This window comes from Oncorhynchus gorbuscha, linkage group LG09, assembly GCF_021184085.1.
Source record: "Oncorhynchus gorbuscha isolate QuinsamMale2020 ecotype Even-year linkage group LG09, OgorEven_v1.0, whole genome shotgun sequence".
NCBI classification, from domain to species: domain Eukaryota; kingdom Metazoa; phylum Chordata; class Actinopteri; order Salmoniformes; family Salmonidae; genus Oncorhynchus; species Oncorhynchus gorbuscha.
In genome coordinates, this window is record NC_060181.1 from 27,122,874 (window position 1) to 27,137,979 (window position 15,106).

At 47.4% G+C, this 15,106-nt stretch overlaps 1 protein-coding gene across 2 annotated transcripts; it reads right to left on the bottom strand.

Annotated features, from left to right (window-relative positions):
* Window positions 1–5,345: 5,345 nt before the first annotated feature.
* On the bottom strand, window positions 5,346–13,292 carry LOC124042753 (neurabin-1-like). 2 transcript variants are annotated; one of them, XM_046360858.1, is made up of 7 exons: window positions 13,152–13,292; window positions 12,687–12,807; window positions 10,546–10,594; window positions 8,006–8,125; window positions 7,444–7,467; window positions 6,848–7,030; window positions 5,346–6,572 (listed from the first exon to the last, which is right to left on the bottom strand). In XM_046360858.1, exons 1-7 carry the CDS (start codon window positions 13,261–13,263, stop codon window positions 6,360–6,362), a joined length of 822 nt encoding a protein of 273 aa, XP_046216814.1. In that variant the 5' UTR covers window positions 13,264–13,292; the 3' UTR covers window positions 5,346–6,359. The 2 variants fall into 2 exon arrangements, with proteins under 2 accessions (XP_046216814.1, XP_046216815.1); XM_046360859.1 differs by lacking the exon at window positions 7,444–7,467.
* Between the last annotated feature and the right edge of the window lie 1,814 nt (window positions 13,293–15,106).

Consider the following 15,106-nt stretch of genomic DNA (forward strand, 5'->3'; position numbering starts at 1 on the left):
CCTTTGTGATCCGTTCCTGTTCCATCGGTTCCTTGTTTTGTATTCCATGCTGTAATTGCGTTTCGCCCTGTCCTGTCGTGTTTTTGCCGTGATTGTGTATCACCCTGTCCTGTCGTGTTTTGTGCCTTCTTCAGACGCTGCGTGTGAGCAGGTGTCTCAGTTGACTACGGCCTGCGCCTACCCGAAGCGACCTGCAGTCTGTGGCCGCTTCTCCAGTTGTTTCCCCTCTACTATCTAGAGGATTTCAGTTATTCGGTTTTGAGCATTAATAAACTCTGTTTCTGTTAAGTCGCGTTTGGGTCCTCCTTCACCTGCATAACAGAAGGAACCGATCAAAGAATGGACCCAGCGACTTCTGACGCTCGTTACACTGCCGTCGAGATCCAAGGAGCCATGCTCGGCAGACACGAGCAGGAATTGTCCGCTGCTCGCCAGGCCGTGGAAAACCTGGCTGCTCAGGTTTCCGACCTCTCTGGACAGTTCCAGAGTCTACGTCTCGTGCCACCTGTTACTTCCTGGCCTGCCGAGCCTCCAGAACCTAGGGTTAATAACCCACCTTGCTACTCCGGGCAGCCCACTGAGTGCCGCTCCTTTCTCACGCAGTGTGAGATTGTGTTCTCTCTCCAACCCAACACATACTCTAGAGAGAGCTCGGGTTGCTTACGTCATCTCACTCCTCACTGGCCGGGCTCGAGAATGGGGCACAGCTATCTGGGAGGCAAGGGCTGTTTGCTCTAACGATTTCCAGAACTTTAAAGAGGAGATGATTCGGGTTTTTGACCGTTCAGTTTTTGGTGGGGAGGCTTCTAGGGCCCTGGCTTCCTTATGCCAAGGTGAACGGTCCATAACGGATTATTCCATTGAGTTTCGCACTCTTGCTGCCTCTAGTGAGTGGAACGAGCCGGCGCTGCTCGCTCGTTTTCTGGAGGGACTCCACGCTATGGTTAAGGATGAGATTCTCTCCCGGGAGGTTCCTTCAGATGTGGACTCTTTGATTGCTCTCGCCATCCGCATAGAACGACGGGTAGATCTTCGTCACCGGGCTCGTGGAAGAGAGCTCGCATCAACGGTGTTTCCCTGCTCCGCATCGCAGCCATCTCCCCCTCTGGCTTTGAGACTGAGCCCATGCAGCTGGGAGGGATTCGCATCTCGAATAAGGAGAGGGAACGGAGGATCACCAACCGCCTGTGCCTCTATTGTGGAGTTGCTGGACATTTCGTTAATTCATGTCCAGTAAAGCCAGAGCTCATCTGTAAGCGGAGGGCTACAGGTGAGCGCAACTACTCAAGTCTCTCCATCAAAGTCCTGTACTACTTTGTCGGTCCACCTACGCTGGACCGGTTCGGGCGCTACATGTAGTGCCTTGATAGACTCTGGGGCTGAGGGTTGTTTCATGGACGAAGCATGGGTTCGGAAACATGACATTCCTTTCAGAGAGTTAGATAAGCCTACGCCCATGTTCGCCTTAGATGGTAGTCATCTTCCCAGTATCAGATTTGAGACACTACCTTTAACCCTCACAGTATCTGGTAACCACAGTGAGACTATTTCTTTTTTGATTTTCCGTTCACCGTTTACACCTGTTGTTTTGGGTCATCCCTGGCTAGTATGTCATAATCCTTCTATTAATTGGTCTAGTAATTCTATCCTATCCTGGAACGTTTCTTGTCATGTGAAGTGTTTAATGTCTGCCATCCCTCCCGTTTCTTCTGTCCCTACTTCTCAGGAGGAACCTGGCGATTTGACAGGAGTGCCGGAGGAATATCATGATCTGCGCACGGTCTTCAGTCGGTCCCGAGCCAACTCCCTTCCTCCTCACCGGTCGTATGATTGTAGTATTGATCTCCTTCCGGGGACCACTCCTCCTCGAGGTAGACTATACTCTCTGTCGGCTCCCGAACGTAAGGCTCTCGAGGATTATTTGTCTGTGTCTCTTGACGCCGGTACCATAGTGCCTTCTTCCTCTCCGGCCGGGGCGGGGTTCTTTTTGTTAAGAAGAAGGACGGTACTCTGCGCCCTGCGTGGATTATCGAGGGCTGAATGACATAACGGTTAAGAATCGTTATCCGCTTCCCCTTATGTCATCAGCCTTCGAGATTCTGCAGGGAGCCAGGTGCTTTACTAAGTTGGACCTTCGTAACGCTTACCATCTCGTGCGCATCAGAGAGGGGGACGAGTGGAAAACGGCGTTTAATACTCCGTTAGGGCATTTTGAGTACCGGGTTCTGCCGTTCGGTCTCGCCAATGCGCCAGCTGTTTTTCAGGCATTAGTTAATGATGTTCTGAGAGACATGCTGAACATTTTCGTTTTTGTCTATCTTGACGATATCCTGATTTTTTCTCCGTCACTCGAGATTCATGTTCAGCACGTTCGACGTGTTCTACAGCGCCTTTTAGAGAATTGTCTCTATGTAAAGGCTGAGAAGTGCTCTTTTCATGTCTCCTCCGTTACTTTTCTCGGTTCCGTTATTTCCGCTGAAGGCATTCAGATGGATTCCGCTAAGGTCCAAGCTGTCAGTGATTGGCCCGTTCCAAGGTCACGTGTCGAGTTGCAGCGCTTTTTAGGTTTCGCTAATTTCTATCGGCGTTTCATTCGTAATTTCGGTCAAGTTGCTGCCCCTCTCACAGCTCTTACTTCTGTCAAGACGTGTTTTAAGTGGTCCGGTTCCGCCCAGGGAGCTTTTGATCTTCTAAAAGAACGTTTTACGTCCGCTCCTATCCTCGTTACTCCTGACGTCACTAGACAATTCATTGTCGAGGTTGACGCTTCAGAGGTAGGCGTGGGAGCCATTCTATCCCAGCGCTTCCAGTCTGACGATAAGGTTCATCCTTGCGCTTATTTTTCTCATCGCCTGTATCGCCATCTGAGCGCAACTATGATGTGGGTAACCGTGAACTGCTCGCCATCCGCTTAGCCCTAGGCGAATGGCGACAGTGGTTGGAGGGGGCGACCGTTCCTTTTGTCGTTTGGACAGACCATAAGAACCTTGAGTACATCCGTTCTGCCAAACGACTTAATGCCCGTCAAGCTCGTTGGGCGTTGTTTTTCGCTCGTTTCGAGTTTGTGATTTCTTACCGTCCGGGTAGCAAGAACACCAAGCCTGATGCCTTATCCCGTCTGTTTAGTTCTTCTGTGGCTTCTACTGATCCCGAGGGATTCTTCCTTATGGGCGTGTTGTCGGGTTAACAGTCTGGGGAATTGAAAGACAGGTTAAGCAAGCACTCACGCACACTGCGTCGCCGCGCGCTTGTCCTAGTAACCTCCTTTTCGTTCCTGTTTCCACTCGTCTGGCTGTTCTTCAGTGGGCTCACTCTGCCAAGTTAGCGGGTCATCCCGGTGTTCGAGGCACTCTTGCGTCTATTCGCCAGCGCTTTTGGTGGCCGACTCAGGAGCGTGACACGCGCCGTTTCGTGGCTGCCTGTTCGGACTGCGCGCAGACTAAGTCGGGTAACTCTCCTCCTGCCGGTCGTCTCAGACCGCTCCCCATTCCTTCTCGACCATGGTCTCACATTGCCTTAGACTTCATTACCGGTCTGCCTTTGTCTGCGGGGAAGACTGTGATTCTGACGGTTGTCGATAGGTTCTCTAAGGCGGCACATTTCATTCCCCTCGCTAAACTTCCTTCCGCTAAGGAGACGGCACAAATCATTATTGAGAATGTATTCAGAATTCATGGCCTCCCGTTAGACGCCGTTTCAGACAGAGGTCCGCAATTCACGTCACAGTTTTGGAGGGAGTTCTGTCGTTTGATTGGTGCGTCCGTCAGTCTCTCTTCCGGGTTTCATCCCCAGTCTAACGGTCAAGCAGAGAGGGCCAATCAGACGATTGGTCGCATACTACGCAGCCTTTCTTTCAGGAACCCTGCGTCTTGGGCAGAACAGCTCCCTGGGCAGAATACGCTCACAATTCGCTTCCTTCGTCTGCTACCGGGTTATCTCCGTTTCAGAGTAGTCTGGGTTACCAGCCTCCTCTGTTCTCATCCCAGCTTGCCGAGTCCAGCGTTCCCTCCGCTCAAGCGTTTGTCCAACGTTGTGAGCGCACCTGGAGGAGGGTGAGGTCTGCACTTTGCCGTTACAGGGCACAGACGGTGAGAGCCGCCAATAAACGCAGGATTAAGAGTCCAAGGTATTGTTGCGGCCAGAGAGTGTGGCTTTCCACTCGCAACCTTCCTCTTACGACAGCTTCTCGTAAGTTGACTCCGCGGTTCATTGGTCCGTTCCGTGTCTCCCAGGTCGTCAATCCTGTCGCTGTGCGACTGCTTCTTCCGCGACATCTTCGTCGCGTCCATCCTGTCTTCCATGTCTCCTGTGTTAAGCCCTTTCTTCGCACCCCCGTTCGTCTTCCCTCCCCCTCCCGTCCTTGTCGAGAGCGCACCTATTTACAAGGTACATAAGATTATGGACATGCGTTCTCGGGGACGGGGTCACCAATACCTAGTGGATTGGGAGGGTTACGGTCCTGAGGAAAGGAGTTGGGTTCCGTCTCGGGACGTGCTGGACCGTTCGCTCATCGATGATTTCCTCCGTTGCCGCCAGGATTCCTCCTCGAGTGCGCCAGGAGGCGCTCGGTGAGTGGGGGGGTACTGTCATGTTTGTCATTTATTATCATGTCTTGTCCCTGTGCTCCCCATGCTATTCGTTTCCCTCTGCTGGTCTTGTTTGGTTCTATCCCTCTCTCTCCCCCTCCCCCTTTCACTCTCTCGCTCTCTCTTCTCTCTGTCGTTCCGTTCCTGCTCCCAGCTGTTCCTATTCCCCTAATCATCATTTAGTCTTCCCACACCTGTTCCCGATCCTTTCCCCTGATTAGACTCCCTATTTATTCCTTTGTGATCCGTTCCTGTTCCATCGGTTCCTTGTTTTGTATTCCATGCTGTAATTGCGTTTCGCCCTGTCCTGTCGTGTTTTTTGCCGTGATTGTGTATCACCCTGTCCTGTCGTGTTTTGTGCCTTCTTCAGACGCTGCGTGTGAGCAGGTGTCTCAGTTGACTACGGCCTGCGCCTACCCGAAGCGACCTGCAGTCTGTGGCCGCTTCTCCAGTTGTTTTCCCCTCTACTATCTAGAGGATTTCAGTTATTCGGTTTTGAGCATTAATAAACTCTGTTTCTGTTAAGTCGCGTTTGGGTCCTCCTTCACCTGCATAACAATTTGTAGAGTATGTGCTTCATCAGAACTATGATGGGAAGATTCAGATTCCATAAATCCATCGATCTATCTGCACAGAATACACATGTTCATTTGATAAAAAATGGCACATTAGACTTCTCTATATGATCATATATGTACATTGTCATGATGTCTAAAGGTGTTTTATATAACACATCATAAAAAGAGGAGGAACACAGACGGGTGTGAAGCTGATATATTTGGGGGTTTCTGTTTTCCGAATGAATAAATAAACCTGAATTACAGCAAAATAAATAATATGTAATGGAGGTGGAGGTTTGGAAACACTATGACAGGGTTTCCAAAACATGGTCCTCAGGACCCCAAGGGGTGCACGTTTTGGTTTCAACTAATCATCAAGCTTTGATCATTGGAATCAGCTGTGTAGTGTTAGGGCAAAAAAACAAAACGTGCACACCGTGGGATCCGTAGGACTGAGTTTGGGAAATGCTGCACTACGAGGATGTACAATGAGATGAAAGGTAGGCAGGTGGGTGGGCAGCATCTTTACTATCCAACTGTCTGGTCATTTTGGTATTTGTTCGGTGGTACAGTAGCGTGACAGCATCCAGCGCTACAGCCTCCAATAGTAGTGCACTGAACTCCACAGCCTGAACTCAAGCCCTGTTAGGTGTTATACTAGAGATATTCCAGAAAGGAGGAGATGGGAATCGCATTGGGCTATGAATGGAGGAACGTATAACAGCAGACTGTTAATCAATCGCATTCACGTTGTCATGCTGCATCACGCTGTTGCTAAGCAAATCGTCACGCAATTCTCAAAGTCAGCGTATGAATCGAGAAACCTGCATATCTTCCTCAAAAGTAGGTAATGTCACGATTCCAAAGCTATACGATATTACACAGAACAAGTTAATCGCGGGAAAATATTTATAATGTTGGGTTTTTGACCCAGCACCCAATTGAGCTCTCCTTGTCCCAGAATCGCCCCGAGAATGCACCGCGGGCCCATTGACGACACATGGGCAACGTACACAATGAGCATTAATACGATTCCACTGGAGTTGCCCCATCTTCTCCTTAAAAGTATCTCTGGTTATATCAATTGACATATCACATAACACATCTGGTATTTTAGCTCAGTGGTTCTGGTGACTGTTTCTATCCCTGGAGATGCTACTTTGTAGTGGTTGTTGGTAGACAGACAAGGAGAGGTAGGTCTTAAAGCCGTGGGTTACTTTGCTGCGCCTTCTGTTGTCTCGGAGTGGCCCTTGCTGCTGGGTTTGTGGGCCTGTTTCTGTTGCTGCTCCAGCTCTTTCTTACGGAGCTTCTCTCGCTGTTTGTCCAGTTTCTCCCGGTTCCTCCGAGCCTTCTCCATCAGGACCTTGAGGTCCTTTGCCTTCTTCTTGATCAGAGCCCGGTCCTGGGAGGAGGCAACGCCAAGGGTCTGTACACCAACACACACACACAGGGCAAGGGTCAGAGATCGGGGGGGATGTGAGTGAAGAGATGCACATGCAGGGAATTGAACGCAGCAGCTAGGGTCTAATAATATACATCACAAGCTGTAACAATTTTAGCCTGTTTTTTTACAGTTAATATCTTGGCCCAAAGCTTCAGGGTCAACTGTATAGTGTGGTGCTCTATAGCACACCTCAGATTGAATCCCAAAGTAACTAACACAGCTGGATATGCACATTAACACAGGTTTCAGCTCTTTACCTTGAGCTCAGTACTGTCCAGCTGCAGTAGCTGGTCTCCGTCTACGTTCTTGGCCATGAAATCTGGGATGTACTGCTCCAGGTTTAGTCCCATGAGCCAGCGTGACACCTGCTGGGAGGTCCACTCTGACACAATGAGGTTCTGCCACTGGTGCTGCTTGGGGCACTGGCCCCCATCTAGGATCTAGATACACACACACACACGCACACGCACACGCACACGCACACGCACACGCACACGCACACGCACACACACACACACACACACACACACACACACACACACACACACACACACACACACACACACACACAGTTGGAGGTATACAGAGATCCAAGCTTTCTTAAACCATTATTTCTCTCTCCACATGAAGTGACGAGAGCGAACACATAGTGATGGGTGATTTAAAATGAATAATTTCTAAATGTTTAGAAAGGTGTTGACAGCATGCTGAAGACTGAACATCACATAAGAAACATGTAGTCCCAAGGTTTTGGAGTATCTACCGGTATGTTAAAACAATATGAGAATTATTGATGGATGGAGGCGTGTGATGTAAACACATTTCCTTTTAGCCGTTCAGAGCCAGATCCTACCTCCTCATCTATCATATCCAGACTCTGAACATGGCAGCACGGGGGACAACGGGACAGGAGAGGCCAGTCAATACAAAAACACAGTAGCACGCAATGGTGCCCTTTACAGGCCTACAGGGCAGGGTCTGCCAAACTCTGTCCTGGGTCCCTGGGTGCATGTTTTGGTTTTTGTCCGAGCACTACACAGCTGATTCAAATGACCAACTCATCATCAAGCTTTGATTATTTGAATCAGCTGTGTAGAGCTAGGAAAGAAACAAAACATGTACCCAGGGGGCCCAGGACAGAGTTTGGGAGACCCTGCTACAGGGTACATACAAGATACAAAATGGCTGAATAGTGAACCTACCCTTGTTTACATCAAAGTTAGTTCAATTTAATATAAGTTGTAAGGAATTAAACAGGAAACAGGTCATTCGAACACCATTGTTACACAGTCCGGACACTTGGCATGGCAGGAGCACTATGTGGTGAAATATAGGCACTTAACATCTAGTTCAATAACTACTGCTTGTTGATACTGGGTTGATACTTTATGTGAGATCAAATCTTTGTTTCTCACCTCGTCTGAGGAGAGCACCAGGGTGTGTGAGCGACTGGACATCTTGGCTTCAGTCAGCAGACCACTGACCTCCACTGAGCTGCTACTGCTGACACTCAGATCGTCCTTCACCACAGGAACCTATGGAGAAAAACACCATGCAGAAGTCTATTAGTCCTTAGTCAAAACATTGTTTACATCCAAAATGGCATCCTATGCCCTATTTAGTGCCCTATGGGCCCTGGTCAAAAGTTTGTGTGCCATTTCATACCCAGACTTTTTGTCTTTACCTTTATTTAACGAGGCGAGTCAGTTAACAACAAATTCTTATTTACAATGATGGCCTACCCCGGCCAAACCTGGGCACCGCCCTATGGGACTCCCATTCACATCCGGTTGTGATACAGCCTGGAATCGAACCAAAGTCTGTAGTGACGCCTCTAGCATTGAGATGCAGTGCCTTAGACCGCTGCACCACTCGGGAGCCCATCTCACATATTGTATTCCCCTCTCAACACACAGAAATTCATTTTTGTTTTGTGATGTTTTTAATACAAAGCAACTAAATTCCATTGTTGATGTAATTTGCTGCTGATTACAAAATGAATAGATGGACTAGACAGGACGGACTGTTACATACATATTCTGTGGACTTATCGCTAATTCAGAGACATATTGTATTATTCAATGATGTGACGTAAAGAAATATAACTTTGATATTATACTGTATAATTAAGCAATTTTACTGTGGTTTGAGTTGTTGTTTGGGAATCTGTAGCTGAACTGAGTCATCTTCCCTCAGCAGTGTGTGTGAGAGAGAGTGTGGGTGAGTGTGTGTGTATGCGCATATGTCGGTCTGTGAATGTGTATGTGCATGTGTGTGTGTGTGTGTCACGAACAGGCATGTGCGCATGCATGTGTGTTTATGTGTGTGTTTACCTGCGAGACCTTAGTAGTTCTCCCTGTCCCCAGTGATAACAATAATAAACTCTGTCTGGCAGACAGACTGGGGGCATCTTAATCTCTGAAGCTTACAGCTGGCCAGACCTACCTACCTACCGCCCAAGGTGGGCTTTCCTTAGTCAACATGGTGTCAGCGTTAGCCTTCATTAGATGTCTGCACAAACATAACCCTCCTTGTGATTTGAGGTACTGTAAGTCTGTCTGATTCTTTTGTCTGTGGCCAGATTGGATCCACTGAGCTTCGGTAACTAGCTGCTTTTTTTGGGTGAAAAGCTTGAGCCAGATGCACACCATCCATTAGTGATTCCCTGTTGTGCAGCCTTGAGGTTTGTGAGAAGAGAGAGAGATACATCACTTGAACCTCACCTTAGGGGAGCGGTAGACAGCTAGATTCAGCCCCTGGATGACTTTTGTTGGTGGGGATGGCCAGGAAATAATTATAACAATTTGTACACTACAAATTGACCACAACTAAGCCCAGAAAGAGATTGTATTTCATAAATAACAATCATTTCATACCTTGATTACATTGAGACACAATTGTGTCTCTTCTTTTATTTGTGTGAATACTTGGGAACAGATTTCCTAAATTAAACACATTTTTATCTGAATTCCAGCTGATTTTAAAGTATTTATTTTACTATAAACTTTGGGGGGCAAAACAAAATCACTTGCGGTCCGGTTTTGGCCCACGGGCCGACTGTTGCCGATCTCTGCCTTAAGGTTTGTATCAAGGATGAAAGACTAGATACTATGCAAAAAATGTGGTATTATATTGAAGTGATTTCCCCATTACTATGGACAAATCAAACAGCCAGCAATTGAAAGAGAAATGCTGTTACGCAAAAACCCAACCTCTGAAATGAAAATAACAAAATAAATGCTGATTCACATTCTTTGAAGAAATGATGAATGATTCATTACTGTTCAGATTTCTGTTTGATTTAATTAACTTCAGTCTAATCCAACATGCCTCTATATTTGTGTAAATTACTGAAATTAACTTTGATGAAGTACAATATGAATACGCTAATGAGACCGTGTCATGCCCTGCTATGTACAGTACTTGTTCGTATTCTGTTTGATTGGGTATGATTGGAGCAAACAAGAATAAATACAATACCAAGTCATGTGAATAGGAGAAGAAGTGGGGCCAAGTAAGAGATTTTGGTTAAACGCATCAAAACCAGACACAGGTTAAATCAATGCAACACGAACAAACAATATGCAACACAGTAAATAGCCTTTAGGTATTATATGCATTAGAACACATCAGTGAGCACTGTCAATACATATTATCATGTAGATGCCCTGTTTCTGATCACCGATCACACTACGTTTGACCAGGGCACTATGTAGGGGAGAGGGTGCAATGTTGGACACAACCAGAGTCTACAGTATTTAATCAATGTCAATAGTTTAAACTCACATGGTCCAGTACTAGCCTGGTAACCATACTGTCTGTGCTGAAGCCAAACATCAGCCTATCAGCCTATCATCTATACAACGACAGAAGAGATACTGTACGTACATCATGGGACCTGGCTAGTCTAGTACCACTACACACACACAGTTTGGGTTTCTCTTCACACACATACCTTGGTCTTGAGCCTCTCTGGGCTATTCTCAGCAGAGGGCTCTGTAGAACTAGGGAAAAGAGACATGGGTTAGTAGAGAAAACACAGATCAAACATTTGAGATACAAAACAGTGTGAAAATAGGTTGGGAACAACAGACTGAGACAAACAACTACAAACAGAGTGCCAGAGTTAGTAAACCCCTGTACCCTCAGAGAGAATCACACCAGTAAAACCTTGTACCCTCAGAGAGAATCACACCAGTAAAACCTTGTACCCTCAGAGAGAATCACACCAGTAAAACCTTGTACCCTCAGAGAGAATCACACCAGTAAAACCCCTAAACCTCCAGAGAGAATCACACCAGTAAAACCCCTAAACCTCCAGAGAGAATCACACCAGTAAAACCCTGTACCCTCAGAGAGAATCACACCAGTAAAACCTTGTACCCTCAGAGAGAATCACACCAGTAAAACCCCTAAACCTCCAGAGAGAATCACACCAGTAAAACCCTAAACCTCCAGAGAGAATCACACCAGTAAAACCCTGTACCCTCAGAGAGAATCACACCAGTAAAACCCCTAAACCTCCAGAGAGAATCACACCAGTAAAACCCTGTACCTCCAGAGAGAATCACACCAGTAAAACCCTGTACCTCCAGAGAGAATCACACCAGTAAAACCCTGTACCTCCAGAGAGAATCACACCAGTAAAACCCTGTACCCCCAGAGAGAATCACACCAGTAAAACCCTGTACCTCCAGAGAGAAGCACACCAGTAAAACCCTGTACCCCCAGAGAGAATCACACCAGTGAAACCCTGTACCTCCAGAGAGAATCATACCAGTGAAACCCTGTACCTCCAGAGAGAATCACACCAGTAAAACCCTGTACCCCCAGAGAGAATCACACCAGTAAAACCCTGTACCTCCAGAGAATCACACCAGTAAAACCCTGTACCTCCAGAGAGAATCACACCAGTAAAACCCTGTACCCCCAGAGAGAATCACACCAGTAAAACCCTGTACCTCCAGAGAGAATCACACCAGTAAAACCCTGTACCCCCAGAGAGAATCACACCAGTAAAACCCTGTACCTCCAGAGAGAATCACACCAGTAAAACCCTGTACCCCCAAAGAGAATCACACCAGTAAAACCCTGAACCACCAGAGAGAATCACACCAGTAGAACCCTGTACCTCCAGAGAGAATCACACCAGTAAAACCCCCGAATCCCCAAAGAGAATCACACCAGTAAAACCCTGTACCCCCAGAGAGAATCACACCAGTAAAACCTCTGAACCCCCAGAGAGAATCACACCAGTAAAACCCTGAACCTCCAGAGAGAATCACACCAGTAAAACCCTGTACCTCCAGAGAGAATCACACCAGTAAAACCCTGTACCTCCAGAGAGAATCACACCAGTAAACCCCTGAACCCCCAGAGAGAATCACACCAGTAAAACCCTGTACCCCCAGAGAGAATCACACCAGTAAAACCCTGTACCCCCAGAGAGAATCACACCAGTAAAACCTTGTACTCCCAGAGAGAATCACACCAGTAAAACCTTGTACCCCCAGAGAGAATCACACCAGTAAAACCCCTGAACCTCCAGAGAGAATCACACCAGTAAAACCCTGTACCTCCAGAGAGAATCACACCAGTAAAACCCCTGTACCCCCAGAGAGAATCACACCAGTAAAACCCCTGACCCCCCAGAGAGAATCACACCAGTAAAACCCCTGAACCTCCAGAGAGAATCACACCAGTAAAACCCTGTACCCCCAGAGAGAATCACACCAGTAAAACCCCTGACCCCCAGAGAGAATCACACCAGTAAAACCCCTGACCCCCTGACCCCCATCACACCAGTATAATTTAGATGAACACCCCGTAACAGAACCCTTTGTGGTTCCAGGTAGAACTCTTTTGGCTTTCATGTAGAACCCTCTGTGGAAAGGGTTCTACATGGAACTCAAAAGTGTTCTACCGCAAACCAAAAAGGGTTCTTCAAAGTGTTCTCCTATGGGGACAGCCAAAGAACCCTTTTATGTTCTAGATATAACCTTCAAAGAGTGCAGACACAGACACACACAGATCTGTACATAGGGGAAATTTCACCCCGTAGCCAGAGGAACACAGTGGCAGAGAGGTGGTTAGTACCTGTTTCCTGGTGAGCTTCTGGGGTCCTTCCCTTTGCTTCGTGTCAGTGGGTCCAGACCGCTCCTGGTGATCTTCTCGTCCAGGCTGAGAGAGGGGCTGGACACCACAGGAGACTGAGACCCTGCACACATCATCAGAAAGGTTCAAGAAATAGATGCAAACCTCCAGCAACAAGTATTAACATCACTACATTGTGAACAAGGACGTGACTTTCTCTGAAGTCATCTTTGAAGACAATGTATGTTCTGCATTCATATTCGTAAGATACTGCCCACATCATCATTACAGTTTTTGCTCTGTACTGAAAGCGCTCTTTCTTGAAAACTGGACCTAAGGCATGTACCATTTTGGGGGGATTATATTAACACGGGTCTAATGAACAAAATACTAAAATATGAGTGACCTATCCTTTATTGTTGTGGGTAACACTAAGTATAATGGTTTATGATGTGGTTCTACACTGACCGGTGTTGTCTGCTGCCTGCTGGAGGAGGGTGTGTCTGGGGGAGCCCTCAGCACTGCCAGGGGCCCTGGAGGCTCTGCATTCATCCACAGTACTGGAGGCTGCACTCCGCATGGATGAACAAGTATTGCCAGGGCCCTCTAATGCCTGGAGAGAGAGAGAGACAGAGAGACAGAGCGAGAAGAAGGGGAGGCAGAGAGAGAGAGAGGAGACACAGAGAGAGGGGAAAGGAGAAGGAGGGACAAAGTAAGGAGGGAGGGAGGGAGGGAGGGAGGGAGGGAGGCAGAGAGAGAGAGAGGAGACGCAGAGAGAGGGGAAAGGAGAAGGAGGGAGGGATCAATAAAGAAGGGGAAAGATAGAAGGAGAGATAGAAAGAAAGACAGAAAGATGAACAGAGTGAAAGAGAGATTTACTTTAACAATGCTATCAAAAATCTGAGGATATACTGAAGACTGTCTGTCTGGTGGCTGGTGACTGTCTGTCCTCAGTATAGTGTCTGGTGAATGTCTGTCCTCTGGATAGTGGCTGGTGACTGTCTGTCCTCAGTATAGTGTCTGGTGAATGTCTGTCCTCTGGATAGTGGCTGGTGACTGTCTGTCCTCTGGATAGTGTCTGGTGAATGTCTGTCTTCAGTATAGTGTCTGGTGAATGTCTGTCCTCTGTATAGTGTCTGGTGAATGTCTGTCCTCTGGATAGTGTCTGGTGACTGTCTGTCCTCAGTATAGTGTCTGGTGAATGTCTGTCCTCTGTATAGTGTCTGGTGACTGTCTGTCCTCTGTATAGTGTCTGGTGACTGTCTGTCCTCTGGATAGTGTCTGGTGAATATCTGTCCTCTGGATAGTGTCTGGTGACTGTCTGTCCTCTGGATAGTGGCTGGTGACTGTCTGTTCTCTGTATATTGTCTGGTGACTGTCTGTCCTCTGTACAATCGTGGCCAAAAGTTTTGAGAATGACACAAATATTAACTTTCACGTCTGCTGCCTCAGTTTGTATGATGGCAATTTGCATATACTCCAGAATGTTATGAAGAGTGATCAGATGAATTGCAAAGTCCCTCTTTGCCATGCAAATCACATTAAAACATCTCCACTGCATTTCAGCCCTGCCACAAATGGACCAGCTGACATCATGTCAATAATTTTTTGGTTTACACAGGTGTGAGTGTTGACGAGGACAAGACTGGAGATGATTCTGTCATGCTGATTGAGTTCGAATAACAGACTAGAAGCTTCAAAAGGAGGGTGGTGCTTGGAATCATTGTTCTTCCTCTTGTTACCTGCAAGGAAACACGTACCGTCATCATTGCTTTGCACGAAAAGTGCTTCACAGGTAAGACTATTGCTGCCAGTAAGATTGCACCTAAATCAACCATTTATCGGATCATCAAGAACTTCAAGGAGAGCGGTTCAATTGTTGTGAAGAAGGCTTCAGGGCGCCCAAGAAAGTCCAGCAAGCGCCAGGACCGTCTCCTAAAATTGATTCAGCTGCGGGATTGGGGCACCACCAGTACAGAGCTTGCTCAGGAATGGCAGCAGGCAGGTGTGAGGCGAAGACTTTTGGAGGATGGCCTGGTGTCAAGAAGGGCAGCAAAGAAGCCACTTCTCTCCAGGAAAAACATCAGGGACAGACTGATATTGTGCAAAAGGTACAGGGATTGCTGAGGACTGGGGTAAAGTCATTTTCTCTGATGAATCCCCTTTCCGATTGTTTGGGGCATCCGGAAAAAGCTTGTCCGGAGAAGAAAAGGTAAGCGCTACCATCAGTCCTGTGTTATGCCAACAGTAAAGCATCCTGAGACCATTCATGTGTGGGGTTGCTTCTCAGCCAAGGGAGTGGACTCACTCACAATTGTGCCTAAGAACACAGCCATGAATAAAGAATGGTACCAACACATCCTCCGAGAGCAACTTCTCCCAACCATCCAGGAACAGTTTGGTGATGAACAATGCCTTTTCCA

What these genes read in the sequence shown, in the direction of transcription:
- LOC124042753 (XM_046360858.1), bottom strand. Translation starts at nt 13,263, where the DNA reads ATGCGGAGTGCAGCCTCCAGTACTGTGGATGAATGCAGAGCCTCCAGG. An exon ending in CAGAGAGGCTCAAGACCAAG is followed by an intron (nt 8,126 to 10,545) that starts GTATGTGTGTGA and finishes TTTTCTCCATAG; the next exon opens with GTTCCTGTGGTGAAGGACGA. An exon ending in TGGACAGTACTGAGCTCAAG is followed by an intron (nt 6,573 to 6,847) that starts GTAAAGAGCTGA and finishes GTTGGTGTACAG; the next exon opens with ACCCTTGGCGTTGCCTCCTC.